Source organism: Lipotes vexillifer, unplaced genomic scaffold, assembly GCF_000442215.2.
Source record: "Lipotes vexillifer unplaced genomic scaffold, Lipotes_vexillifer_v1.1 scaffold914, whole genome shotgun sequence".
NCBI lineage: Eukaryota > Metazoa > Chordata > Mammalia > Artiodactyla > Lipotidae > Lipotes > Lipotes vexillifer.
The window spans coordinates 1,880,516-1,907,223 of record NW_006780388.1 but is presented as its reverse complement, the minus strand read 5'-3'; the positions used below and the strand labels follow the sequence as shown (position 1 = coordinate 1,907,223).

Here is a 26,708-nt window from a genome sequence, read left to right as displayed (position 1 = left end):
TGGAATGCAGAGGAACCGCGGAGGCGGAAGGATGAGTAGGCGGGGTCCTGGAGAAGGGGAGGAGGTGGAGGCCGGTTGTCAGCAGGGTTAAGCAGTAGAAGGGATGCCTTCGTGGACCTGATTTAGGATGAACCCTGGTGGGGACTGAACTTTCTTACCTGGCCTCCTGCCCTCTCTCCCTCTCCGTTTCCTGCCCGTCCTGGGCGGGGCCGAAGATGCGCCTTTGGCTTGAACAGTGAGCGACTTTGGCCCAGCCCAAGCTCGAAGAAGCCTGGCCCGAAGGGCAGGGCCTCACTGGAGGGCTCCGGGCACGTCAGGCACACCCCTAGAGGCCCGGGCATCTCGGCACGCCTTGCTGCGCTCCGGGGAAGTCGGGCGAGTGGAGATATCACCCGTGGAGTAGGGGCGCGCCGGCTCCAGACCTGACCCGTCCGAAAATCCCGGGTCAGCAGCACCTTGGACAGAGCCTGGGCTGTGGGGTGCTGCAGGGTGGAGGGGCTGTGCCCGGGAGGGTGAATGCCCAAGGGTGAGTCGACCTGGGGGTCGCGCGAAAAGCCCGGGCGCGAACTGCAAGGGAACGCGAGCCACCGGGACCCAGAACGTCGGGTCCCAATCCAACAGGCACCCCATGCAAATGAGACTGGGACCGCACATATTATGCTAAGACGCTGAAGGTCTGGGCGGCTGCCGGGAGGAACCTCCCAGTCGGCCGCCCCCATTGGCCCTCGCAGCCGCGACGTCAGGAGCCCAGAGAGCGAAACCCTGGCGGGATGGCGGGGGCGAGCAGCTGGGGCGGAGCCTGGCGTCCCCTCCCGCGTCCGGCCGCGCCCGTCCTCCCGGCAGCCCAGAGACTACTGGCCGCTGCCGCCGCCACAGCAGCCGCCGCGAGCTGTCCCTGCACAGCGCCTGCCAGCCGCACTGCGCTCCGGATTCCTGTGCGTCCCCGGCCTCCGCCCAGGCGTGGGGTCGCGGGGACCGCGCGTGCGCAGCGCGGGAGGGGCACGGGCCGGGACCCCCGGGCCAGCGCGTGCGCGGACCGAGCACTGGGAGGTGGGCGGGCGCAGGGATGAGGCTTCGGGTGCTGTTGGCCCGCTGAGGAGACCCGGGGGCAAGAGGAGCGCGGAGCGACTTCGCCCGGCCGGGCCATGGCGTTCCTGGCCGGGCCGCGCCTGCTGGACTGGGCCAGCTCGCCGCCGCACCTGCAGTTCAACAAGTTCGTGCTCACCGGCTACCGGCCGGCCAGCAGCGGCTCGGGCTGCCTGCGTAGCCTCTTCTACATGCACAACGAGCTGGGCAACATCTACACGCACGGTGAGCCGCGCCCCGCATCCCCCATCCGCGGCAGCCCTGCCCGCGCCGGGCCGGGGGCCCGAAGGCCGAGGAGAGCCCCAGCGCCCAGGTCCTGGGCTGCCCCGGCCCTGGCACGGCCAGGAGCCGTGGTGACAAAGCTGCCATTGTGCCGATCATCGCTGCCCGCTTCTGCTCCCCCGGCGGGGCCCCCGGGGCAGGCGAGGGAAGCAGAGTCGGAGGCCGAATCCGCTTAATCCCTCTGAGCCCTGGGAATAAGGAATTTGGTTTCCGGCCGCTTCGTAATCCCTGCGCCCTGGCACCCTCTACCGCCAGCACCCGTCCCCGAGATGGGTGTTGACTTTGGCGAGGAGGGGCCCAGGAGGAGAAGCTAGGCCCCGGCCGCCCATAGCAGCCCAGCCGCCGGGCTCCGCCTGGTGGCGGCTCCTCCCCACCTCCGACCCCGCCCCGGGCCCCTCCTCCGCGGCCCCGCGGAACTGTGCTGACACAGCCCTGCCCGTCCTTGGCCTACCCGGGTGGATAGAGGGGCCCTGAGTACGCTGGGACCAGCCTTGGTACCTGCCCCCTGGGGGACTGTAGCCTGGCTAGACCCTGTCAAGAGTGGGCAGTCAGCGGCCACAGCCTGCCAGTGCCGACCTTTGACCCATGTGAGGGCAATGCCAAAGTGCCTGCAAGAAGTGGTAGGAATGGTTCTGAAGGCCTGGACTGGGAGGACTGGAACTCCCTGAAAAGGTGCCTGGGTAGAAGATGGAACAGGGTTCTTTCAGCCCCCTGCCCTGCCTGGCCTCACCTGCTCTGGTGGACAAAAAGGCCCTCCATCTGTCTTGTCCCTTCTGGAGAGGAGAGGACATAGGGATTGGCAGGAGCAAGATAAGTGGCCCTGGGATCTGTTGTAATTGCCTACATGTCGGATTCAGAACTCACCTTGAGATCATGCCCCCTCTGGCTTCTGCTGATATACCTAGGCCAGATTGGGGAGTGGGGGCCCCCTGCTTTCCTGGGAAGTGGTGTGGCGGCTGCAAGGGTGAGACCAGCTTGGGAGTCAGACTGCCCGGGGCTCTGTGCTGCTTCAGTGCTTACTCGCTGGGGTCCTCTGGGGTAGGTTACTCAGTTTCCTCACCTATAAACTGGGAATAATGGTCTCCCCTTTCCAGAACTATTGTGAGCTCTGCTAAATAAAGTTACTGAAAGCCCAGAGCCTGCCTCTGTCCAGGGCCGGCCAAGAGTTGGCCAACAGCCTTGTCAGGACCTGTCTTGTTCCCATCCCTCTAGCCTGTGGCCTCATTGAGGACATGACTTGTCCTCAATGCTGAAGCTGTCTGATGGAAAACTGTCTCCCTCCCCCAGGGCTGGCCCTGCTGGGCTTCCTGGTGCTGCTGCCCATGACCTTGCCCTGGGGTCAGCTGGGCAAGGATGGCTGGCTGTGGGGCACACACTGTGTAGCCTGCCTGGCACCCCCTGCAGGCTCTGTGCTCTATCACCTCTTCATGTGCCACAAAGGGGGCAGCCCTGTGTACACTCGGCTCCTTGCCCTGGATATGTGTGGGGTCTGCCTCGTCAACACCCTCGGTGAGCCAAGGGATGGGGTAGGGGGCGGAGGGCTTGAAGGATGGGAGCTGGGGGTCGGGTACACTCACATGAGCCTGAGATAGAAAGGGCAGGTATCAGGGAAACTGGAAGGAAAAAGAAAGGGACAAGGGCAGGTGGACCTCCAGACTGATGTGACCTCTCCTGCCTCTCTCCTCTGTGCAGGGGCCCTGCCCATCATCCACTGCACCCTGGCCTGCAGGCCCTGGCTGCGCCCAGCTGCCCTGGTGGCCTACACCGTGTTGTCGGGTGTGGCAGGCTGGCGGGCCCTCACCGCCCCCTCCACCAGTAGCCGGCTCCGAGCTTTTGGCTGGCAGGCTGGCGCCCGCCTCCTAATGTTTGGGGCCCGGGGAGTGGGGCTGGGCTCTGGGGCTCCAGGCTCCCTGCGCTGCTACCTGCGCATGGATGCACTGGCACTGCTTGGGGGGCTGGTGAACGTGGCCCGCCTGCCAGAGCGCTGGGGACCAGGCCGCTTCGACTACTGGGGTAACTCACACCAGATCATGCACCTGCTCAGCGTGGGCTCCATCCTCCAGCTGCATGCTGGCGTCGTGCCTGACCTGCTCTGGGCCGCCCGGCACATCTGCCCCCTGGACTGAGCCACCTCCCACCCGCCATGCCGGCCTGCTCACAGTCTTCTAGGGCCAACAGCACCATGCTGGCTCCCTGGATGCTTCCAGCAAATGGGACTTCCTAGTGGGGAGCCCTCGTCTGTTCATCCATTCTTCCCCGTGGACTAGCCTCTTTTACTCACACGTTGGAGCTCCACTTCCCCTTCCTGCCTTCTTCCACGGGACTTATAGGCTGAAAGGAAACCTTCCCTTCTCTGGGCCTGTTTTTACCCTCGGTGACCTGTGAGGTTTGGGCCAAAGGGACAGTTGGGATCCTGCCAGCCCAGAGCCATCACCCACCCTGACTCTCACATAAGGCACCTCACGGCTGCCTAGCCCAGCCTCCTGCCCTGTCTGTCCACCCTGCATGCTGGCCCTCCCAGCAGCCCGTTCTCCCTGCTGTCCAGAGACTGTGGAATGAGGGGTCTGGACAACAGGACTAACCTCTTATCCCAGGACCTAGGGGCAGGAGGGTGCTGGCTGCTGCTTCTTCCAGGCAACTGGCACAGAGATGTAAAGAGCTGAATGGCCCTGGACCCAGGCCCCACTGGACTGAGGGCACCCTCCACCTTGAGTGCTCTGAAAGCTTGACCTGCCCAGCAGGGACATCCCTGCTCAGGAAATCTTTGCTCCACACAGTGGGTGACTCCCAGCTCCAATCTGCCAGCTTGGGGCTTGGGGCCTTGCAGCAGAGCTCAACCTTGGGCCGTCGCAGGGGCCTCAGACCCTGGGGATCATCAATAAGCACCGTGTTGCCATGCAAGCAAGCTTGGGTACTCCCAAGATTCAAATACCTTTTATTAGACACGGCCAGGCAGAAGGGACCACTGGAGTTTCCAGAGGGACCCCAGCCTCCAGGAGGATGGAGGAAGGGGCTAAGAGGTTAAAAGTGCCGACCCTGGGCCTGTGGGCTCAGGTTGGGCCCAGTGAGTCCTCAAACAGGCTGAGGAGGTTCCGAGGCTCAAAGGCGGGGAAGGTGCCCTGTGGAGGCTCTGAGTCAATGTCACTTAGGTCCAGAGAATCCCTAGGGGGAGAGAAGAAGAGAGAGAAATGACTCTCAGGATCCAAAAGCTGCCCCCTCCCACCCCCTGGGACCCTGGGCCCGCTCACCTCAGCGTGTACCTGCCCCGGGGGGCAGGGGAGCCACTGCAGGGGGTGGAGGTGCTCCCAGCAGCCCTGGCCAGGATGGCCTCTGGAGAGAGCGAGGGCCTGCGGGGGGGCAGGCAAGACAAGCAGGGTGTCGAGGGGAAGGGAGGAGGCCACGGCTGGGTGGGAGCAGCAACACCAATCCTGACCCTGTGCGGGCTCCGGGCTCCTGCCTGAGACAGGCAGGTGCCATTCTCAGACAATGGGCATTGGTGGACATTGAAAGAGCACTCTGACAACTTCTAAAGTCTACCTGACCACACTCAAATGCCACCTCTGTCCCTTTTCAGAACACATGGGCTCTGACTGAGCTGACTTTGAAATGACCTTGTGGTAACTGACGCTCATCTGGCACTTTGTCTGCTATAAAGCGCCCCCATGGCAATGGGGTGACATTCTCGTAAGGAAGGGGTTAATGGTGTGATTCCTTCTGAGAACTGTCTGCTCTGAGCTTGTGGTTTCCTTTGCAGTAGTTTCTTAATTACAGCCTCTCACTTGGCCACCAGGCACGTGGGACTAATGAATTCCTCCCAGGGTGGGAGCTCACCAGGCTCTGGGGATTTTGTGCCCTGAGAGGAAGGATAACACCTTGCCCTTGGGTACTGGCAGCCTCTGGGGGGTGGGGGCTGCACCGCCTGCCTTTCCCAGCAGGTGCTGTGGCCCCTGTGCTGCTCCCCAGCATGGCAGCACCCTCACTGTGAGGTTGCCAGTTCGCCCTGCTCCGTAGGGCCCCTGGTCCACACACTGAGATTAGAAGAAACAACTGCATTCAAACTAGGCCAGGCCGTACCCCCACCAGCCTTGGTTTCCTTCCCGGGGTTTGATGGGGGCCAGGTTTGTGGGAGGGTTGCCGGTTCACTACTAATTCCCATGGGGCTGGGGCCTGGGCCTCGAGCATGGGGTTTGGCCATGCTGACGGCCCGTCTCCCCCAGCTCCCAGCCGCCTGCCCGGAGTCCTTACCCACCCTATGCTGTCGTCATCCCAGTTGCTGGCGAGGCTGCTGTCCAGGAGGAGGCTGCAGGGCGGCGAGCCAGGCGGGGTGGCCGGCGGACCCAGGGGCTGCAGCCAGCTGGCAGGGTGTGCCAACCCGTGCCAGAGCCAGCATAGCAGGGAAAGCAGGGCCTGTGGGGACAGGGGACCAAGGGAGGCTAGGCAGACCCTGGGCCAAGGAACAGAGCAGGGCCGCCCATGACCTTCCCTGGCTTACCTGCCACAGGGCCCACCCTCGACTGAGGGCCTCGGCAGCCATGTACCACAGGACGGTCCAGGGCCGCGGCTGCCTGAACATGGGCAGGGCCAGCAGGGCCTCGGCTGTGGCCCGCAGCTTGGGGTCAGGTTCCAGCATCATGGTGAGGACAGAACGCAGCTCAGAAGACAGGCCTGTCCCCGGGGCAGGGCCACATCAGGGGTGATGGGGCCTTGAGCCTGTCAGTCCCTTGCCACCAGCCACCCCCCCATGAGAGCCTGCCCTCCCTGTGGCAGTGCATCCCCTCCAATCCTCTCCCCTCACTCACCAGCAGTGAACTCAGGGGGCAGGTAGCCCTGGCGCAGCTGCTGCCAGCCCTCCCCACCATGGGGCAGCTCCATGTTGCACGCCACCTCCAGGATGGTGAGACCCAGGCTGGGAGAGACAGGGACAGAAGAGGGGCAGGGTTGACCTCGAGACACAGAACCCAGAGCCCCAGGCTACCCCCAAGAAGAAGGGTAGGAAAGGGATGCTATCTTCCACATGAGCCAGGGAGGTGGGGAAGGAGGGGCTGGGGGCCCTGAGAAGTTCTCGGCAGGGCTGATGATGGGGACTATATCATGGAGCACAGACCCCGGGCCCAGCATAGCCCACACACCACCTACCCCCCCACCCCGCTCCCACAGGACTGGCACTCTGGTCGCTGTTGTTAACAGTGATGTTCTCATCATCCTGGTGATGTGACTGGATGCTACTGTCAGAAGCAGAGCAGTGGTGACCAGCATGGACCTTGGAACCCAGCGCCTGGTCCAGGCCCAGCCTCATCACCTGCTCACTGTGGACTTGGGGAAAGTCCCTTAACCTGCTGTGCCCAATTCCCCTGTGAATGGAGTAATAATAGTCCCTCCCTTGGAGGTGTGGTGAGATGAGTGAAGAGACAAGTGAATCAGGTAAAGTGGCTCCAGAGGGTTCTCTGATTAGCTTAACCCTCCAGACCCCTCTCAACTAGAGGGCAGGACCCTCAACCCCTTGCGGAAGCATCTCCCAGCAAGTCTTCCTGACTTTGGGCTAGGATGGTGACCCTCTGCTGACCACTCCCCCGCCCACCAGGAAGAGCCTCCCACGTCGAGCCCTACCTGAACACATCTGCCGCTGTCCCATAAGAGCCTTGAAGCAGCTCGGGGGCCATGTAGCGAGGGTCTCCCTCCTGGGCCTCGCTAGCTCCGGATGCACCCAGCTCCACCAGCAGCCCAAAGTCACCCAGCTTGCAGCGGTCCCGGGGCCCCAGGAAGATATTGGCAGGCTTGACGTCAAGGTGGACCAGGCCTTGGCTGTGCAGGTGGGCCAGGGCCAGCAGGATGTCCCGCAGGTAGCCCCAGACCTGGGCCTCGGGCAGGCTGGTGCCCCAGGCCTCACAGTGCTGCTGTAGGCTGGGCCCACACAGCTCTGTCTGCAGGTATAGGATGCCGCCCTCCTCCCAGGCTTGCTCCAGCCGCACGCAGCACGGGTGCTGCCCCACCTTCTCATGGCCGCCGACCTCGGCCAACTTGCGGGCCCGGTCCTTGGGGCCCCGGAAAGGTGACATGCAGCGCTTCACGGCATAGAGCCGGCCGTCTTCCTTGGAGCGCACCTGGAAGCGAGGGGGAACAACCACTCAGGAGGACAACCCAGAAGATTCTGTTAAGATTTCACGTGTGCGGAAGGTATGGCATGGCAGCTACCTTAGAGTGACCCCCACGTGTGCAAGAGCAAAGCTGGACAAACCTCCACCCCAGGTGCTGGTCTGCTGGAGACCCAGCGACAGAAAAGACGGGGCAGACCTCTAAGTACAGGCCCAGGAGAATGCGTTAAGTAAAAAAACTGTCTACAGAACAGCACGGGCAGTGTGGTCTGCCATGCGGCATATGAGATGGGTTTGTTTTTATCTGGTCAACTCCAGAGAAGTACAGAGAAAAGTCTGGAAGGAAGAACGCCCACCTGAGAATCACCGTGGTTTCCCCTGACCTAGGGGCCTCTGTACTTTTTAACAAAATTGTCTTCATGTAGTACTTGTGTAAGGAAAACTACCATTTTAGAGGAAATATACATGATTGGAAAATATATTTTAAGAAACAAAAGGTGGCATGGAGGTGTCGCCTGAGTGCTTGCAGCAGGAGGGAGGTGGGGTGGGCACTGCACTGGGGGCGGGGGGTGGCCTGGCTCCGGGGCCTTGTGGAGCTTGCCAAGACCCCCACACGGCTAGCACCAGGCAGGAGGAGGTGGCAGGTGGGAGCCATTGCAAGGCGTGCCAGGCTCTGGACAAGGGGAGAATGTGTACTGAGGGGGCCTCAGAGGGGCCTGCATGTGGGGTTATGAGAAAGCGGCCAAGTCCAGCACTGAGGGGAGCCTGCCAGCCCAAGAGGTGGGCCGTCAGGGGAAAGGAGGCTTCCCAGGACACTGTCCCATCCCAGCCAGGGTGGCGAGGTGGCAGGGGGTTACCCCAGACAGGCCTGGGGAGCTATCACTGACTCACCTTGAAGACCTCTCCATAAGAGCCGTGGCCCAGGCGGCCGAGCCTCTGGAAACTCTGCTGGAAGAAGGACTCCGGCCGGCTCGGGTCATACCCGGGGCTCTGCAGGGGCTTGGAGGCTCGGCCTCGGAACGACACCCGCCGGGGCTGGGGCTGGTGCCAGCCTGGGGTCCGAGGAGGGAAGAGGCGGCTGATGGGGATGCTGCCCTTGGCAGGGGGCCGGGGTGGAAGGCTCCGACTGAGACCCCGAGGCCTCTTGAGGGAGAAGCCAGGTTCTGCATGGCGGAAATAGGCTGGGACCGGGACGGGGGTGCCACTCAGGGGTGGCGGGGTGCCCTCTTCGGGCACAGGCATGTCCAGCACAGGAGCCCCCCTGGGGCAGAGTTCAGAACAGTGTGTCACTCAAAACAGCACCTGGTCCTATGGCCCCAAAGAGGCTGCAGAAGAGAGCCGAGTCTACGCCACACACACACACTCTGCTTTAGGCATGGAGGTGGTAGGCACAACAAGCACCTGGTGGGAAAAGGTATACAAATGTATGCAAGCCTGCAGGTGGTCACCTGCACCTTGGGGGTTAGAGACACACAGACTGAAAACCACAGGGCCATGTCCTGGAGGTTCCCACAGTCCAGCAGAGGTTAAACCAAGGCATGTTCTGGAGCCAGACCACACCTGTGTGTACATCCCTGCCTTGTTTGGCCCTAAAATATCCCACCTTGGGGAATTCCCTGGCGGTCCTGTGGTTAGGACTCGGCACTTTCACTGCCATGACCCAGGATTCAATCCCTGTTTGGGGAACTAACATCCCGCAAGCAGGGTGGCATGGCAAACAAACAAACAAACAAACAAACAAATAAATAAATAAAACATGGCCAAAAAACTAAATAAATAAAACTTAAAAAGAAAAAATCCAGGGACTTCCCTGGTGGCACAATGGTTAAGATTCCGCACTCCCAACGCAGGGGGCCCTGGTTCAATCGCTGGTCAGGGAACTAGATCCCACATGCATGCCGCAACTAAGAGTTTGCATGCCACAACTAAGGAGCCTGCTGGCCGCAACTAAGACCTGGTGCAACCAGAAAAAAAAAAAGTCCAATCTCTTGCAAGACTGTAAGGTAGAAATATTAACACAGGTCTGCTATCCTTCATCTCCAATTCCAAAGGAAAAAAGAAAGTCTAGGGCTTCTCTGGTGGCACAATGCTTAAAAATCCACCTGCCAATGCAAGGGACATGGGTTCGATCCCTGGTCTGGGAAGATTCCACATGCTGCGGAGCAACTAAGCCCATGCGCCACGACTATTGAAGCCCGCGCACCTAGAGCCCGTGCTCCACAAGAGAAGCCACCTCAATGAGAAGCCCGTGCACTGCAATGAAGAGTAGCCCCCGCTCGACGCAACTAAAGAAAGCCCGCGTGTAGCAACGAAGACCCAACGCAGCCAAAAATAAATAAATAAATAAATTTATATATTAAAAAAAAAAAGGTCTTCCCTGGTGGCGCAGTGGTTGAGAGTCCGCCTGCCGATGCAGGGGACATGAGTTTGTGCCCCAGTCTGGGAAGATCCCACATGACGTGGAGCGGCTAGGCCCGTGAGCCATGGCCGCTGAGACTGCGCGTCTGGAGCCTGTGCTCCGCGACGGGAGAGGCCACAACAGTGAGAGGTCCGCGTCCCACAAAAAAAAAAAAAAAAAGAAGAAGAAAGTCTGAATTTCAAATTTCTTTCTTGCTTCCTTTTTCGTAGTTAAGGTGCTAAAACTCAGTTAGTGGGGTTTCACTTCCAGCTCCATGTAGCAGAGGCTAAATTTCAGCTGAGTGTAGCAGAGAGGCTGGGGGCTTCCTCCTTTCACCAGCCCCTACTCAGAGAGACAGGCACCACTGTCCCTGTCCCCAGCTCCAGAGCTGTGGCTCAGGAGATTCTGCCCGGGGAGAGGCAGGTCGTGAAACAGAGAGCTCCAAAGCTCTCCCTGCAAAAATGTGACTTGATTAGAAGCAGAGTGTGAGAAGTTCAAGCCTAAAGGCCCTCTCAAAATCAGTGGAGGTTTTGGTACTAAGCAATTAGGAGGAGGCCGATACTTCCATTTGTACTACAAGTGAACCACAGGACAACTAGTTTACCAGAGAGAACTGGGGAAAGAGACAGCTAAGAAGAGGCTTCCTGGGGTTAGAACAAACCTTAAACACTGAACTCCAAAGCTACCCCTTTAGGGACTTCCCTGGTGGCACAGTGGTTAAGAATCTGCCTGCCAATACAGGGGACATGGGTTTGAGCCCTAGTCCGGGGAAGATCCCACATGCACCACAACTACTGAAGCCCATGCACCTAGAGCCTGTGCTCCACAACGAGAGAAGCCACGGCAATGAGAAGCCCAAGCACCGCAACGAAGTGTAGCCCCCGCTCACCGCAGCTAGAGAAAGCCCATACACAGCAACGAAGACCCAACGCAGCCAAAAACAAAACAAAAAAAGCTACCCCTTTAAAGCCCAAATTTGACTGGATCAGTCTATGGAGTAATTGATGTTCCAGGGCATTGTCAAAAACAACAGAGCAATCATCCAGCAATTGGTGGGGCCTGACAGCTGGGTATGATCAGGGAGAAGACAAACAGAGCCCCCCTAAAACCACTAGTGTCCCAGGGTGACTGTGCACATGCCCAAGGCTGGGCCCTCTGAGGAGCAAAGTCAAAGGCTTCACATTGTTTAGGAAAGAGACATCACTACAGTGGTCCAGCCAGTCACTAAACAAGCAAAAACAATCCCAAGCCCCCAGGGGTAGGGTGAGGAACCAATATTCACAGTTGCTACAACATATTATCTAAAATGTCAAAGAAAAATTACAAGATATGCAAAGACGCAGGAGAGTGTGACCCATACACAGGAAAAAAACATACAGCAAAAACTCCCTGTAAGAGAGACCAGATGTCAGATTTAGCAGACAGACTTCACAGTAGCCACTATAAATATGTACAAAGAACCAAAGGAAACCACACTTGAAGAAGTAAAGGAAACACAATGACAACATCTCATTAAATAGAGAATATCAATAATGAGATAGAAATTATAAAAGAACCAAATGCATAGTTGAAAAGTACAATGTCACTGAAATGAAAAAATTCACTGGAGGGGTTCAACAATAGATTTGAACTGGCAGAAGAAATAATCAGTGAACTTGAAGATAGTTTGATAGAAATTATGCAATCTGAAAAACAAAGAAAAGGGAACCAAATCTCAGAGAAATGTTAGGACAGCATTAAGTGAATCAACATATGCATGATGGGTACACCAGAGGAGAGAAGAGAAGGAGCTGGAAAAGTATGGATTAAAACTTCCCAAATGTGATTTTAAAAATATTAACATAGCCAAGAAGCTCAATGAACTTCAAGTAGGATACATGCAGAGATCCACACACAGACACACCATATTAAAACTGCTGAAAACCAAAAACAAGGGGAAAATCTTGAGAGGAGCAAGAGAAAATGACTCATCACTGACAACCCCCCCCCATAAGATTAACTGTTAACTTCTCAAAAGAAACAATGGAGGCCAGAAGGAAGTGGGATGACATATTCAAGCACTAGGGGGAAAATGTGTCAACCAAGAATCCTATATCCAATGAAACTATCTTTCAAAAATAAAGGCAAAAAAGAGGGCTTCCCTGGTGGCGCAGTGGTTGAGAGTCTGCCTGCCGATGCACGGGACGCAGGTTCGTGCCCTGCTCTGGGAAGATCCCACGTGCCACAGAGTGGCTGGGCCTGTGAGCCATGGCCCCTGAGCCTGCGAGTCCGGAGCCTGTGCTCCGCAACGGGAGAGACCACAGCAGTGAGAGGCCTGCATACTGCAAAAAAAATAATAAATAAAATAAATAAAGACAAAAAAGAGATATTCCCAGATAAACAAAAACAGAAAGAATGCATTGCTAGCAGACCTGCTTTACAAGGAAAACTAAAGGAAGTTCTTCAAGCTGAAAGCATGTGATCCCAAACAGTAATTCAAACGTACATGAAAAAAAGAAAGAGCACCAGTAAAGGTAATTATGTAATATAAAAGACAGTATAAATGCATATTTTTCTCCTTTCTTCTTTTAACTGATTTTTTTTTTAATGGTACAGTTACTTTTTAATTTTATTTATTTACTTTTGGCTGTGTTGGGTCTTTGTTTCTGTGCGAGGGCTTTCTCTAGTTGTGGCAAGCGGGGGCCACTCTTCATCGCGGTGCGTGGGCCTCTCACTATCGCGGCCTCTCTTGTTGCGGAGCACAGGCTCCAGACGCGCAGGCTCAGTAGTTGTGGCTCATGGGCCTAGTTGCTCCGTGGCATGTGGGATCTTCCCAGACCAGGGCTCGAACCCATGTCCCCTGCATTGGCAGGCGGACTCTCAACCACTGCGCCACCAGGGAAGCCCTCTTTTAACTGATTTAAAAAGCAACTGTATAAAACTATGTATGTAACTGTATTGTTGGGCATATAATATATAGAAATGTAATATACTTGCAAATAACAGCACAAAGATTTAAGTGTGTGGGAACAAAATTATATTGGACTAGAAAATGACACCAGATGGTAACTCAAACCCACAGGAACAAATGAAGAGAACCAGAAATGGTAAAAAAGAAGGTCAGTGTAAAAAATTATACATATACACTTGCTTTTCTTTCTTCCCCCAACTTCTTTAAGAAATTAAAGATGACCTAAATAAATGGAAAGGCATTATATGTTCATAGATCCAAAGACTTAATATAAATAAAATGATAATACTCTCCAAATTGATCTACAGACTCAGCACAATCACTACGAGAATCCCAGGTAGCTTCTTTACAGAAATTGGCAAACTGATCCTAAAAATCATATGGAAATTCACAGGACCCAAGAGTCAAAACAATCAAAACAAAGTCGGAGGACTCACACTTCCCCATTTTAAAACTTACTAAAAAAAAGAAAAAAGAAAAAAAAACTTACTACAAAGCGGGACTCCCCTGGTGGCACAGTGGTTAAGAATCCGCCTACCAATGCAGAGTACACGGGTTCGACCCCTGGTCCGGGAAGATCCCACATGCCGCGGAATAACTAAGCCCGTGCACCACAACTACTGAGCCTGTGCTCTGGAGCCCACGTGCCACAACTACTGAAGCCTGTGCGCCTAGAGCCCATGCTCCGCAACAACAGAATCCACTGCAGTGAGAAGCCTGTGCACCACAATGAAGAGTAGCCCCCCTGTCGCAACTAGAGAAAGCCCACACACAGCAATGAAGACCCAACAAAGCCAAAAATAAATGAATAAAAATAAATTAATTAAAAAAAAACTTACTACAAAGCTACAGTAATCAAAACAGTGTGGTACTCACATAAGGATAGACATGAAGATCAATGGAATAGAATTGAGAGTTCAGAAATAAACCCTCACATTTATAGTCAATTGATTTTGACAAGGGTGCCAAAACAATTCAGCAGAAATAAAACAGTCTTCTCAACAAATGGTGCTGGGACAACTGGATATCTACATGCAAACCTCATTTAGCAGAAAAATCTGACCTGGCCTATTCTTCCCTCTAAGTGTAAAATAATCATATATTTCTTGACAGAAATATTAATGTGTTTGATTATGAAATGATGTCCCAGACCCATGAATGGATGGTGTTACATATAAATGTTACACGTACCCTATTAGCTTTCTAAAATGGGAGACATTTTGAATTCTGAAACACACCTGGCCTCAGGGGTTTGTGGACCTGTAATGCTAACTTAATGGAAGCCTTAGTCTAGTGCCTGGCATGCAGATCCCTCAGTAACTGTTATATAATAAATAATATATAATAAATAACGCTCTGAGTAGTAACTGAAAGAACACACAAAATACAGTGGTCCCACGGGTGTAAGTGACTTTTGTATTGGAGCAAAGAGGGCTACTGTGTTGCTCTAATGTTATAATTGAAAGAATAACAAGAGGAAAAAAGGAGAGAAGTCCAATTTTGAGAGGAGCCACAGTGTATCAAAAGATTCCATACTTAGCAGGGGGTGAGTCAGTGACTGAAACTGGAGGGATCAGTCATCTGAAGGGTACTCTCCAGTGCCTAGGAAAGTGAGGCATGAGGGGAGGGACCCCACAGGGGCCTGCATGGGAAGACTCACCCTACAGCCTGTGGGTACCCTCCCTCTGCCTCTATGCATCTCAGGAATCCCATCCCAGAGTTTCTTAAAGTGAGGGACCAGGGTGTCAGGAACCCCTAGGGTGCTGGTTAGAAGTAGAGCCTCCGGGCCCAGCCATATCACATTCAGGGACATTGGGCACCTGCATCTTAAACCAATTCTCAGATCATCCCAATGTCACTTACGTTCTAGCACCATTGGCATGGCCAAACAACTTTGGGGGTGGGATGGGGAGGGAGGAGAAGCAGGGGCTCCCGGTGAATCCAGGGTGGCCCTGAGCAGAAGCCAGGCCGGGATGAGCTCTGCAGCTTTCAGGGGCCTCACCCTCTCACTGGGCAGGACACATCTGTTGACCACGGTCTATCGCACTAGACTGTGAGCTCCTCCTGGTCAGGGCCACAGCTGATTCACCTCCGTGGGCGTGGGGAAACCCTGGCGAATAGAGTTGAGCAGACCAGCTGTCACGGGGGAGGGGCTGTAGATGGAAGGTCGGTGGGGCTTTTCCTGGGGAAGGACGAGTAAAGGGGGAGCAGTCGCTGTGGAAGGGGGCTCCCAGAAAAAGAGGGAGGCCGGGAAAGGAGGAGGGCAAGGACCGTCTAGGGGCAGGAGCCGCTAGAGGGGAAGTGGGCGGAGCCGCCCGCGGCAGGGCAGGGAGGGGTGGGGCTGTCGGAGAGGTGAGGAAGGAGGCGGGAGGGGGTTGGGGGTGAGGCAGGACCGGGGAAGGGCTGTCAGGGGGCAAGGAGGTGCTCGCGAGGGAGGTAGAAGGGAGGAGAGGGCGATCCCGCCCGAGAACCTTCAGGGCCGGGTATGGGCTCACCTGGGGCGGGACGGCGGGGAGCAGCTCAGCAAGGTCCCAGATTCCGGGTCGGCGGAGGGCACAGGAGCCCTCGGAGCGGTCCGGGGTCTTCGGCCCACCGCTCCCCAAGCCAGGGCGGGAGGACTCTCCGGAGGGGGAACGGCCCGTGAACGCGCGCGGACACGGCTCGCGCCAAAAATTCCAAACCGGCTTCGAGGCCCCGCCCAGGAACGCCTCTTACCCCCGGTGCAGCCTGTCAGAGGCGCACAGCCTGCTGGGGCTCCGCCCCAACGTCCCTGCGTGCGCGCCTCCGACCCCGCCCCGCCGGCTCCGCGGCCGAGTGCTCACACTGCGTAGGCGCAAAACCTTCTCTGTGCTGGCCCCGGTCGGGGGTGGCTACGCGGTGCCACCTGGAGGCTGAGGCACCACGCTGGGTCTGAGCCTGCTCTTGGGTACTCCCGCCTGGTTCCCAGGACCCCGAACGACCTCCGGACATCGACCGACCTCCAGACCCCGGTGCCAGCACCCACGGCCCTCGCTGGGCTGCCTTAGTTTTCGCATCTATAAAGGGAATGGTCACTGCGTTTCGCCCTGGAGGTGTAGCCCCAAGAGGCGGTCACTTGGGGCTGCACAGGAAGTCGCTGCCGCCTCCGGGGTCCCGGCAAGGTGGAGTGCCCTGGGCTCAGTACTCCCTCCTCATGCCTGACTTGCACTGGGATGCGGTGGGGATCACACACACACACACACACACACACACACACACACACCCCCTCCACCTGCGGAACGCGCGGCTTCGTAAACCAGACACACACACACACACACAGACACACACACCCACACACACACACACACACACACCCCCTCCACCTGCGGAACGCGCGGCTTCGTAAACCAGACACACACACACACACACAGACACACACACCCACACACACACACACACACACACCCCCTCCACCTGCGGAACGCGCGGCTTCGTAAACCAGACACACACACACACACACAGACACACACACCCACACACACACACACACACACACCCCCTCCACCTGCGGAACGCGCGGCTTCGTAAACCAGACACACACACACACACACAGACACACACACCCACACACACACACACACACACACCCCCTCCACCTGCGGAACGCGCGGCTTCGTAAACCAGACACACACACACACACACAGACACACACACCCACACACACACACACACACACACCCCCTCCACCTGCGGAACGCGCGGCTTCGTAAACCAGACACACACACACACACACAGACACACACACCCACACACACACACACACACACACCCCCTCCACCTGCGGAACGCGCGGCTTCGTAAACCAGACACACACACACACACACAGACACACACACCCACACACACACACACACACACACCCCCTCCACCTGCGGAACGCGCGGCTTCGTAAACCAGACACACACACACACACACAGACACACACACCCACACACACACACACACACACACCCCCTCCACCTGCGGAACGCGCGGCTTCGTAAACCAGACACACACACACACACACAGACACACACACCCACACACACACACACACACACACCCCCTCCACCTGCGGAACGCGCGGCTTCGTAAACCAGACACACACACACACACACAGACACACACACCCACACACACACACACACACACACCCCCTCCACCTGCGGAACGCGCGGCTTCGTAAACCAGACACACACACACACACACAGACACACACACCCACACACACACACACACACACACACACACACACACACACCCTCCACCTGCGGAACGCGCGGCTTCGTAAACCAGAAACTTCTGCCTCTTCCAGGAAGCCTCCCTGTCTCCAGGCCTCGGCCACCTCCGAGGCAGCCATTCCCATTCTTTGGATTTGAGACTTAAGCACAGCTCAAACCTCCCTCAGCCCCTTCCTGGCTGAACGACCTTGGGAAGGCCCTGGGCCTTTCTGAGCTTCGGACTAGTCTCCTCTCCTGTAAAAGTGGAGCTGATTACGCTTCCTTCACCGAGCTGGGCGTTCAAATAGCATGATCCCCTTAAATTTCTTAGCAGGGGGGTTGCTTCTTCCTCCATCGAGGGGACTTTTTATCTGTTTAACAGGATCAAGGGGAGTCACTCTTCCAGACCACCCTCCCTAGAAAGCTCCCCATCTCATCACATCTCCTTTCCCACCTTCTTTTCTTCTTTTTTTAAAAAATTTTATTTATTTATGTATTTTTGGCTGCACTGGGCCTTTGTTGCTGCGTGTGAGCTTTCTCTAGTTGCAGCGAGCGGGGGCTACTCTTCCTTGCTCGGGCTTCTCACTGCCATGTCTTCTCTTGTTGCAGAGCACAGGCTCTAGGTGCGTGGGCTACAGTAGTTGTGGCACGCAGGCTCAGTAGTTGTGGCGCATGGGCTTAGTTGCTCCACAGCATGTGGGATCTTCCCAGACCAGGGCTGGAACCCATGTTCCCTGCATTGGCAGGTGGATTCTTAACTGCTGCGTCACCAGGGCAGTCCCCCACCTTATTTTCATATAGCATTTATCTCTATCTGAAATTCTATCCTCTATCAGTTTATTTGTTGATCATCTATCTCCCCAAGTCTCTGAAAGGTCATGGACTGCAGGGCTCCCAGTTCACTGTGGTGCTTATACCTTCAGGGGACACTCTCCACTGCATGGACCATCGCTGGAGGGCCTGGAATCCTGGGTTAGGCCCAAGACCCAGAGCTTCTCTGGGGGCTGCAGCACCCCCTCCATGTGCCCTTCTTTGCATTAGCATATCTGGTAGCCACGGGCCAGCCCCTGTCACTCAGGCTGAATCCTTGTTAAAGACCCCAGGCTTGTCCCCAGGAGACCCCGGGAGCAGGCAGGCCCCTCTCCAGCTGCCAGCCCCTCTGCCAGCCCCATCTCCGGGAGTCCTGGGCTCAGGTCCGAACGTCTAATTCACAATGACTTAAAAAATAATTTTTTAGGGACTTCCCTGGTGGCACAGTGGTTAAGAATCCGCCTGCCAATGCAGAGGACACGGGTTTGAGCCCTGGTCTGGGAAGATCCCACATGCCGCGGAGCAGCTAAGCCCGTGCGCCGCAACTACTGAGCCTGAGCCCTAGAGCCCATGAGCCACAACTACTGAGCCTGTGTGCCGCAACTACTGAAGCCCACGCGCCTAGAGTCCGTGCACCACAACGAAGAGTAGCCCCCGCTCGCCGCAACTAGAGAAAGCCTGTGTGCAGCAACAAAGACCCAACACAGCCAAAAACAAATAATAAATAAATTTTAAAATAATAATAATAATTTTAAAATTCACAAACATGCTTTAATATAAAGTTAAGTACAGATAGCAGGTAAGAGCATGGACCATGGAGTCAGGGAATTTAAGGCTCTAACCCAACTCTGCCACACACAAGCTGTGCAATCATGGGCAAGGTGCTTTATGTCTCTGGGCCCGTTTCCACATTTGTAAAATGAGGATAATAATAATAGTTCATTCCTCCTTGGGGTGTATGAGCACTAAATGAGAAAGTGCATGTGAATAAAGGACAGGGTCAAGCACACAGTAGGAACTTACTCACTGTTTAACAATAGTAACACTCTCTCGTGCATATAGTGTTTTGCAGTTTTTAAAGCACCTGCCTGGACCTAAAGGAGGTCCCTGGAGGAGACTCAGACCCAGGACCTCTGCACCCACCTGGGGGGGTCACAGGTTTGAGACCAGAGCACTTGGCAGAGGCTCGGTCCAGGAGGAAGCCCCCCAACCCCTGCCCAGGCTCTGGACTCCCCTGGTCCTGGCCTCACATCCAGGTGATAGCCAGCTTGAACAGCGCGCCCCCGTGTGACCTGTCACAGAAATAGCACCGCGGGCCCGCCAAGACGGCATTCACCACTCACCAGGGATGGGGCCACAAAATTGGAATAATGTGACTTTAGAAAGGCAAAGGACTTCCCTGGTGGCGCAGTGGTTAAGAATCCTCCTGCCAATGCTGGGGACACAGGTTCGAGCCCTGGTCCGGGAAGATCCCACATGCCGTGGAGCAACTAAGCCCATGTGCCACAACTACTGAGCCTGCGCTCTAGAACATGTGAGCCACAACTACTGAGCCCACGTGCCACAACTACTGAAGCCCACGCTCCTAAAGCCCGTGCTCTGCAACAAGAGAAGCCACTGCAATGAGAAGCCCACGGACCACAACAAAGAGTAGCCCCTGCTCTCCACAACTAGAGAAAGCCCACGAGCAACAACGAAGACCCAATGCAGCCAAAAATAAATAAATAAGTAAATATATTAACAAGAAAGAAAGAAAGACAAGGAAAAGACGGCCACACGTGCAAACATGACTACCCTAACAGGAAAGAAGCGATTGTGATGGACACTTCTGGGGAGCTGGCTGTGTTCTATTTCTTGACCTTTGTGCTGGTTGCATAGGTGCTTTATAGGTACTTATTATACTGTATGTTTCTGTCTTGTGCACACTTTGCAATGGCATAAATTTTGTTTGTTGGTTTTGGCCACGCTGCACGGCTTATAGGATCTTAGTTCCCCAACCAGGGATTGAACCCGGGCCCACAGGCAGTGAAAGCGCTGAGTTTTAACAACTGGACCACCAGGGAAGTCCCTGGCATAGGTTTTTAAAAAATAATAATCTGAGGGCTTCCCTGGTGGCGCAGTGGTTGAGAGTCCGCCTGCCGATGCAGGGGACATGGGTTCGTGCCCAGGAGCGGCTGGGCCTGTGAGCCATGGCCACTGAGCCTGCACGTCTGGAGCCTGTGCTCTGCAACAGGAGAGGCCACAACAGTGAGAGGCCTGCGTATCGCAAAACAAAAAACAAAAAACAAAAAAAATCTGACAGGTAGGAGAGGGAGTTAATAGAAGTCAGCTTTGCACAATGCACGTGCTTGGGGGTGACAGAGGTGTCCCAGAGGTGGCCAATGCAGGGATCTGGGCTGAAGCCACCAGCACCTCCCCCTCTGCCCACCCCCACACACACACCCTGGGCTGCACCCTTGCTGCTCGCTCCCCACAAGAGGGCCTGCACCCTGGGAGCACACTCACATGAGAGCACACGTGATGTGACTATGCCTGGGGCACCCACCTCCCCCCCACAGACCCACCTGTGAACAAGACCCCTCTGTTCGAGCTGGGTCCCCTCAGCCAGGCACCCCAGCACAGCACCCCACAGGCGCACCTCCTGCCCCACCTGGCAGGTAGCCAAGACCTGGAGTCCTGGAGGCTGGACATTTACTGGCTGCTGGGAAGGGCTCAGGGGTGGCCCCTGGCCTCAACCACTTCTGACAGCCAGGGGCAGCTGGGATGGTCCACTCACGCTCCCTGGGGAGGGCTTTCCTGCCAGACCACCTGCTCTGCCCCATGGCCACAGGCACCGGCCCCCTCGCCTACTCACGGACGGTGACCAAGTGGCCTATGATTAGCAGACTGGGCGCTGGGTTCAGATGCAGATCGGGTTCACATACCAGCTCCATCTGGCTGGGAGCTTGAGCAGAAATCCCACTTTCCTGAGTCTGTTCACTATCCTCTAAAATGGGGGAGCTACTTCTTACCCCATTTTACAGATGGGGAGACAGAGGCAGAGAGAAGGGACTTGGCACAGATTTTACAACTAAGCAGCGGGGCTGGGATTTGAGGCTGGGCAGTCCACAGGCCTCCGCCCTCTGCTCATCCACACACTTCTGGGCAGCAGCAGCCCCTGTTACCTCAGATGCCACTTCGCTGTCTGCCCACCTTGCGCCAGTCTAGGCCCAAGGTGTCTGCTTCAGACCTGGGATGGCTGAGGGCCCCCTGCACAGATCCAGACACACAGACACATGGCCCACCCTGCAGGGTGCCAGGGAAGCTTGGCCCAGGAGGAGGCAGGCGGGGAGACTAGGATAGGCCTTGCAGGAGGTACAGTCTGGGCTCCTGCTTGGCCACTGCCAGAGGGAAAGCCAGTGCCCGCCACCACTGCCAGGCTGCATGGGTGCTGGCATGGGCCTGTGAAAAATGCCAACCAGTCCAGGGCTTTGGGCCAGCTGACTCCACTCAGGACAAGGGCCTGGCCCAGTTGGGCATCCCTGGCCCCTGCAGTACCACCACCCCGACCCCCAGCAAGGCCAGTCCCCTCAGCTTACCCCCAGCCCCGCCCTGGCAGGACAGCCTGAGAACACATGGACCACTTAGAGTGGGTTGAGAGAGCCCCTGATGGAGCTAGGTCCTGGGCTACCTTTTGCCCCTAGGTGTGAGGGGACATGGCCCAGCCTCCGAATAGAGGAGCAACTTTGAGGCGCCAGAGCTGGGAGCCCAGGGCAAGGTGACAGCTGGCGTGTCGGAAGTGCAAGTTGGAGGCCCAAGGAGTGCATCGCCTAAAATGGCACAGCCCATGTCAGTAGGCTCCCTGCCAACTGCCCACAACAGCACCACCTGCCAGGGTGGGAATTTGGGGGAGGCCAGTTGAAGAGGAGGCCAGGCGCCTGCGGGTCAAACGTGCAGCTGTGCTAAAGGCCCCTCAAGCCACCCCCTCAGCCCTCTACCTGGGCTGGGGTCCAGGCCCCAACTCCTGGCATTTCCCAGGCCTACCTCTCTGGGTCTCCCGTACTCGCCTCCCCACCAAGCCCCCTGCGCCCAGGCCCCAGCTCCAGGCTCATCCACCCACCTGAGGAATGGAGAGTGCTTACTAACCCCCAGGTACCCTTTTTGCACTCCTGCCCCCACCGCACCCTAAGCAGCTCCCCCTCCCCCAGATTCTGTCCCTAAAGTTAGAGTCAGTGCAGATGGAGCAGAGCAGGAGATGGAGGTGAAGCTGGGAGGGACTTGTGCAGCAGGTGGACCCTGGCTGAGCCTTTGAGAAACAGCAGGGACTCTTGGACAGGCTGAACATGGGGTGACCCATCCCTGTGTCACCATCCTTCATGGAAGGGAGGCTCAGGCCCACTCTTGCAAGCCCAGACTCAGTTGGGGGCAAAGGGCCGTCTCCTGGTGTGGTCACTGAGGTCTCCAGGGTTAGATGGGTTAATAGCCCAGCTCCTCTAGTGGACACACCTGCCTGTGGGATACAGTGATACAGTCCTGATACAGTCTGCTACACTGTCCCCTGGCCACTTGCCTCTAATACTGTCTCCTTCCTGTAACATAGTAACTCATTCAGAGCCTCCCCTGCCAGCCACGCCCACATTTCTGGGCCTGGCTCCCCCCCACCCCCACCCCCAGCTGTGTTTAGGCTGGGTCTGGGGTGCCTGCCTGCCCTCGTCAGCTGCTGGGGGGAGCAGCTGAGCCCTCCAGGCCTGGCGCCAGGGCCCCAGTCCCTGACAGGGGTGGAGGAGCCCGGGGGGCTAGGTGGGGGCCTGTCCCGGCTGTCAGCACCCATGATCGATGAGGGGTGAGCAGGGAAGAGGCCGGGGTGGGGTGGGGGGTGGGGTGGGCGGGGGCTGCCCCCTGGGGTCTGCCAGCCCAGCGGAGCCTCTGCTACTCACAGTGGGGGGAAGTGGGTGTGGGCCCCCACGTAGCAGAGGTGTTTAAAGGCCCAAAGGGTGGGTGTCTTCTCACTCTGCCCGCATCATGAGCACCTGGGCCTTCCCCTCCACCCTTTTCCTGCTCTGCTTGACTTCTGAAAGCCTGCAAGGCGGTGAGAGCAGGCAGCAGGGCTGCTGGCGGGTCTGGGCAGCTGAAGTTGGGGCTTGGAGTGCAGGTAGAGCATTGGGCCAGATGCTGGGGCTCCAGAGAGAAGGAGGGGAGGGTCTGTGAATCTGGGCTGGGCAGGGCTTTGGGAGACTGGGGGATAGATGCCTGGGGTCCCTGCCCTGAGTCAGGACCCCCCTTCCTCCCCTAGGGCTACCTCCATTGTCTCCTAGCCTGGGGAAAGGTAAGTGGATCCTCCAGGCTCTGGGGTCAAGGAAGAGGGCCTGGTCTTCCCCTCGCAGGGGTCTGGGAGCTCTCTAGGGGAGCACCCCAGATGTTCCCTGCTCTGGGATCCAGATCTGGGGCCCAGGAAAACACAGGGTCATCCGTTTCTTCCTGGCAGGTGACCTTGTTCACATCAGCTCAAGTGTGAGAAATAGATAGCTCGCACCCTTGGAACTGAGTTGAGATGGGGCAGAATCTCAAACCTGGGTGTGAGAACATCAGGGCTGGAGGAAGGCCTGGAGTTGGTTTTGCGGGGTGGGGGTGGGGCAGATTGCGACAGGAAAGGGGAAGGACATCGCTGGCAGAGACATGAGGCAAAGGCGTGGAAGTAGGACAGGAAGGGAGGAGACAAGGTGAGTTAGGGCGAGGCCAGGGGTGGGGTGTCCGGAAGGGTCTTCCCTCCAGGGACCTGTGGGGCCCTACAGGTGGGAGAGGGGCTTCCTCCTGAGACCTGACACACCTAAGCTGCAGGAGAGAGACTTCGGGGCTGGGGGACGAGGATGGGATTTCCAGGAAGGGAGGAGTTCAAGTAAGAATGGAGGCCAGAGGTGCAGCTGCCCCTGGAAGAAGGTGCAGGGGGATCTGCTCCCAGGGGTATGGCCCAGACGCCTCCCTCCATGCCAGGGACTCTTCCACTTCTCCTGCCCCTGCCACCAGTCTGTTTACCCTCCGGTGACCCCAGGGCACCTGAGGCCCAGAGATGGGGGTGTCCTCTCTCGCTTTGCAGGGAGCATCCAGATTCAGCTCTTTGCTGCCTCCTAAGTCACCCTCTCTTCCTGACCCCACAGGCTTAGGAGGCTTGAATGGCTATCCATCAGGTAAAACTGGCTGAGGGGTGGCAGGCGGGGCAGCTCTGTGTCCTCGGAATGAGAGCAGGGCACCCAGCTCCTGGCCCCTCCTGCCCCCCAGCCTCAACTTCCCGTTTCCCCCACAGGCTATGGCCCCCCCCAGTGGTCTAGGAGCAGGTAAGGCATGGGCAAATGGGATTTGGGTCTGGGGGAGGCAGCCATCTCAGAAACACTTGGGGACCACACTGCTGCACTTTCCCCCCCACCCCAGCCCTGCGTGGAGAAGCTGGCCCACCACCCTTCCTGCAGGCCTTGTCCTTTCCCTCCTACACACTGCTCCCCTGCCCCAGGAATCCACCAAGGCGGTTCTGTTGTCTCACCATGTACATGCCCCGGGGGTACAACTCTTTCCTGTCCCTGCTTGTTCCCCAGTTGCCCACAGAACCCAACTCCAGGGCGGGCAAGCCCAGCTCACTGCGAGGCCCTGGGCCAGCTCAGAGCCAAAAGAAGGAAGGAAGGGGAGTGAGCTCCCAGGAGCCAGGGCCCCTCCTGCGTCCCGCACCCTTCTTGGGAAGAAGGGACTAGAGCTGAGTTCCCACAGGCCCTGGCTTAGAATGGCTATGGGGTGGAGGGCGTCCTGAGTCTCGCACCAGCTCACTGAGTCTCCCACAGGCTTCCGAGAGGGTGTTTAACTTCAGAAGCCAGGTGGGCCCTGCCTGGCCCCGGCTTTCTCTCTGTCTCCCCACCCTTCTCTCAAACCCCTCACCTCTATCTCTTCTCCCAGGATTCCGCACTCGGCATGGGCTAGAAGCCCAGCCAGGTGAGTGGTGGGGCTGGGCATTGCCCATCCCCCTGCTCCCTCCCAGGCCTCGGAGCGGAGGGCAGGATTTGTGAATAATTCCAGGGGGTGAAGGGACAGACAGAGAGCCTTCAAGTTTGCTGTTTCTGGTGGGGTCCAAGGGTCCTGCACCCTCACCCCAAACCCACCCAGTTCATGGCTTCCTCTCCCCACAGGCCCTCTAGCTCCCAATGGCTAGGGGGCCAGGATTCTAGGGGCACCCCTAACATCGGGTCTCCTGAGACCCTCAGTTGACCCCCATCCCCCTCTCAGGCATTGGAGGGGTTGTGAAACCCCAGAAGTCCGGTGAGCCTCGCCCTACCTGTCTCTCCCCATCTCTCTGACCCTCTCCCTTACCCTCTCCTGCCCTGTCTCCCCAAGTGTCTCTCCAGGGTTTACGAACGGGAATGGGCTGGGAGTCAGGGCCTTCCCAGGTTCTGCCACCCAGCCAGGTGAGGAGGTTCCAGGAAAAAGTTGGGTTTGGATATGAGGGGTGGGGAGGATACCACTGGGTCTTCCCCCAGGCTCCCTCAGGGCACAACAGGTGACTCACTGGAGGCAAAGGGAAGGACCAAAACTGTTCCAGTTGTCTGGTTTGGGGAATGGAGAGCAAGGGCACCCCTGCTCCACCCCTACCTCAGCTGGGACCACAAATGCCCCCCACCTTAGCCCTCAGCTCATGGAACCCCAGGAAGAGGCTGGTTCCCTGGTGTGCCCTCATCTACTGCATCTCTCTCCCCAGGCTTTTGAAGGGGGGGTGAAACCCCAGAAGCCAGGTGAGACCTGCTCCATGACCGCCCCTCTGCCCACCTCTCCATCTACCTGCCCTTTGAAGCCCCAGCCCCTCCCCCCATCCTTCCCTCTGGCTCTGTCTCCCCAGGATATGGAAATGGGCTGGGAGCTGGTGACTTCCCAGGGCCGGGAGCCCAGGCAGGTGAGGGCACCTGGGGCACCACCCTGTGGTCCAGGGAGGGGGAAGGTGTGAACAGAGCTGGCATCAGGGAACCGGGAGAGAGTTGCGTTCTTGGGGGAGGGCAGGGGCTCAGCCTGGGAGGGGGCATGAAACCTCCGAAGCCAGGTGAGCCCTGCCCTGCCCATCTTGGCACTCTCCCCACCCATTTCTATCCTGGCCCCTTCTGCCTGCCCCAACCTGCCAGCCCACAGCCAACAGCGCCACCTCTGTGTCCCCAGGATTTGGGAGCAGAAATGGATTCAGCATTGGTGCTTTTCCAGGGCCATGGGGCTGCAGGGAGGGGCAGGCAAGCGGGGTTCAGGGTCCCGGCCCACATTCTTAGGTGAGGGGCTGGTAGGAGTCAGTATCAATCTCTCTGTCACTCCCCAGGGCTGGGAGGGGGCATAAGACCTCAGAAACCAAGTGCGGGGGAGCCCTCTCACCCTGTCCCCAGCCCTGCCACTCTGCCACCCTCCCAGGGACTGCTCCCTTCATTAGCCGCTGCTGCCACTCCTCTGGCTTGAGCTGTGGTCTTGGGGAGGCTCTTCCAGACTTCCAGTCCCCTCTCTGGGCATGCTCCACGGGAATAACTTTTGGGGGGCACAAAGGTTGTGGGGTGAGGATACCACAGGAGGTGTGGGCCCACCCAGCACTGGCTGGGCTCCAGCCTCCACCCTCCTTCTCTCCACAGGCCCCACGGCTCAGAACGTCCAGGGACCAGGTAGGGGAAGGGTGGGGGGAGCTGGAGGCACGTGCTTGGGTTCGGGGTTCACAGGAGCTCTAGGCTCCCTCACCGAGTCTCTGTCTCTTTCTCAGGAATTGGAGGGAGCGTGAAACCTCAAAAGCCTGGTGAGCCCCACCCTGTCCCTATGTCCCTGTCCTCTGCCCCCCATCGTCCCTCCACCCCCACCCCTGCTCCCCTTACTCACTCCTGCTCTGTCTCCCCAGG

General features: G+C 57.4%; 3 protein-coding genes across 4 annotated transcripts in view; 2 read left to right on the top strand and 1 right to left on the bottom strand.

Annotated features, from left to right (window-relative positions):
• The first annotated feature begins 1,055 nt into the window (after positions 1–1,055).
• On the top strand, positions 1,056–3,553 carry PAQR4 (progestin and adipoQ receptor family member 4). Of its 2 annotated transcripts, none has more exons than XM_007453516.1 (3): positions 1,056–1,311; positions 2,773–2,877; positions 3,061–3,553. In XM_007453516.1, exons 1-3 carry the CDS (start codon positions 1,146–1,148, stop codon positions 3,492–3,494), a joined length of 705 nt encoding a protein of 234 aa, XP_007453578.1. In that variant the 5' UTR covers positions 1,056–1,145; the 3' UTR covers positions 3,495–3,553. The 2 variants fall into 2 exon arrangements, with proteins under 2 accessions (XP_007453578.1, XP_007453577.1); XM_007453515.1 differs by having other exon boundaries at positions 1,079–1,311; positions 2,656–2,877.
• An 865-nt stretch (positions 3,554–4,418) lies between these two features.
• On the bottom strand, positions 4,419–8,702 carry PKMYT1 (protein kinase, membrane associated tyrosine/threonine 1). Its single transcript, XM_007453514.1, has 7 exons — positions 8,352–8,702; positions 6,976–7,469; positions 6,168–6,274; positions 5,861–6,033; positions 5,618–5,775; positions 4,617–4,715; positions 4,419–4,530 (listed from the first exon to the last, which is right to left on the bottom strand). Exons 1-7 carry the CDS (start codon positions 8,700–8,702, stop codon positions 4,419–4,421), a joined length of 1,494 nt encoding a protein of 497 aa, XP_007453576.1.
• A 4,239-nt stretch (positions 8,703–12,941) lies between these two features.
• GREP1 (glycine rich extracellular protein 1) overlaps positions 12,942–26,708 on the top strand; it is a 26,288-nt gene continuing 12,521 nt past the window's right edge. Inside the window, exons 1-12 of the mRNA XM_007453658.1 lie at positions 12,942–12,956; positions 15,413–15,685; positions 15,756–15,948; positions 20,394–20,492; positions 22,489–22,657; positions 24,091–24,146; positions 24,754–24,789; positions 25,081–25,113; positions 25,200–25,259; positions 25,688–25,741; positions 26,451–26,480; positions 26,576–26,608. Coding sequence (XP_007453720.1) covers positions 12,942–12,956; positions 15,413–15,685; positions 15,756–15,948; positions 20,394–20,492; positions 22,489–22,657; positions 24,091–24,146; positions 24,754–24,789; positions 25,081–25,113; positions 25,200–25,259; positions 25,688–25,741; positions 26,451–26,480; positions 26,576–26,608 — 1,051 coding nt within the window. The remainder of the gene's footprint in view (positions 12,957–15,412; positions 15,686–15,755; positions 15,949–20,393; positions 20,493–22,488; positions 22,658–24,090; positions 24,147–24,753; positions 24,790–25,080; positions 25,114–25,199; positions 25,260–25,687; positions 25,742–26,450; positions 26,481–26,575; positions 26,609–26,708) is intronic.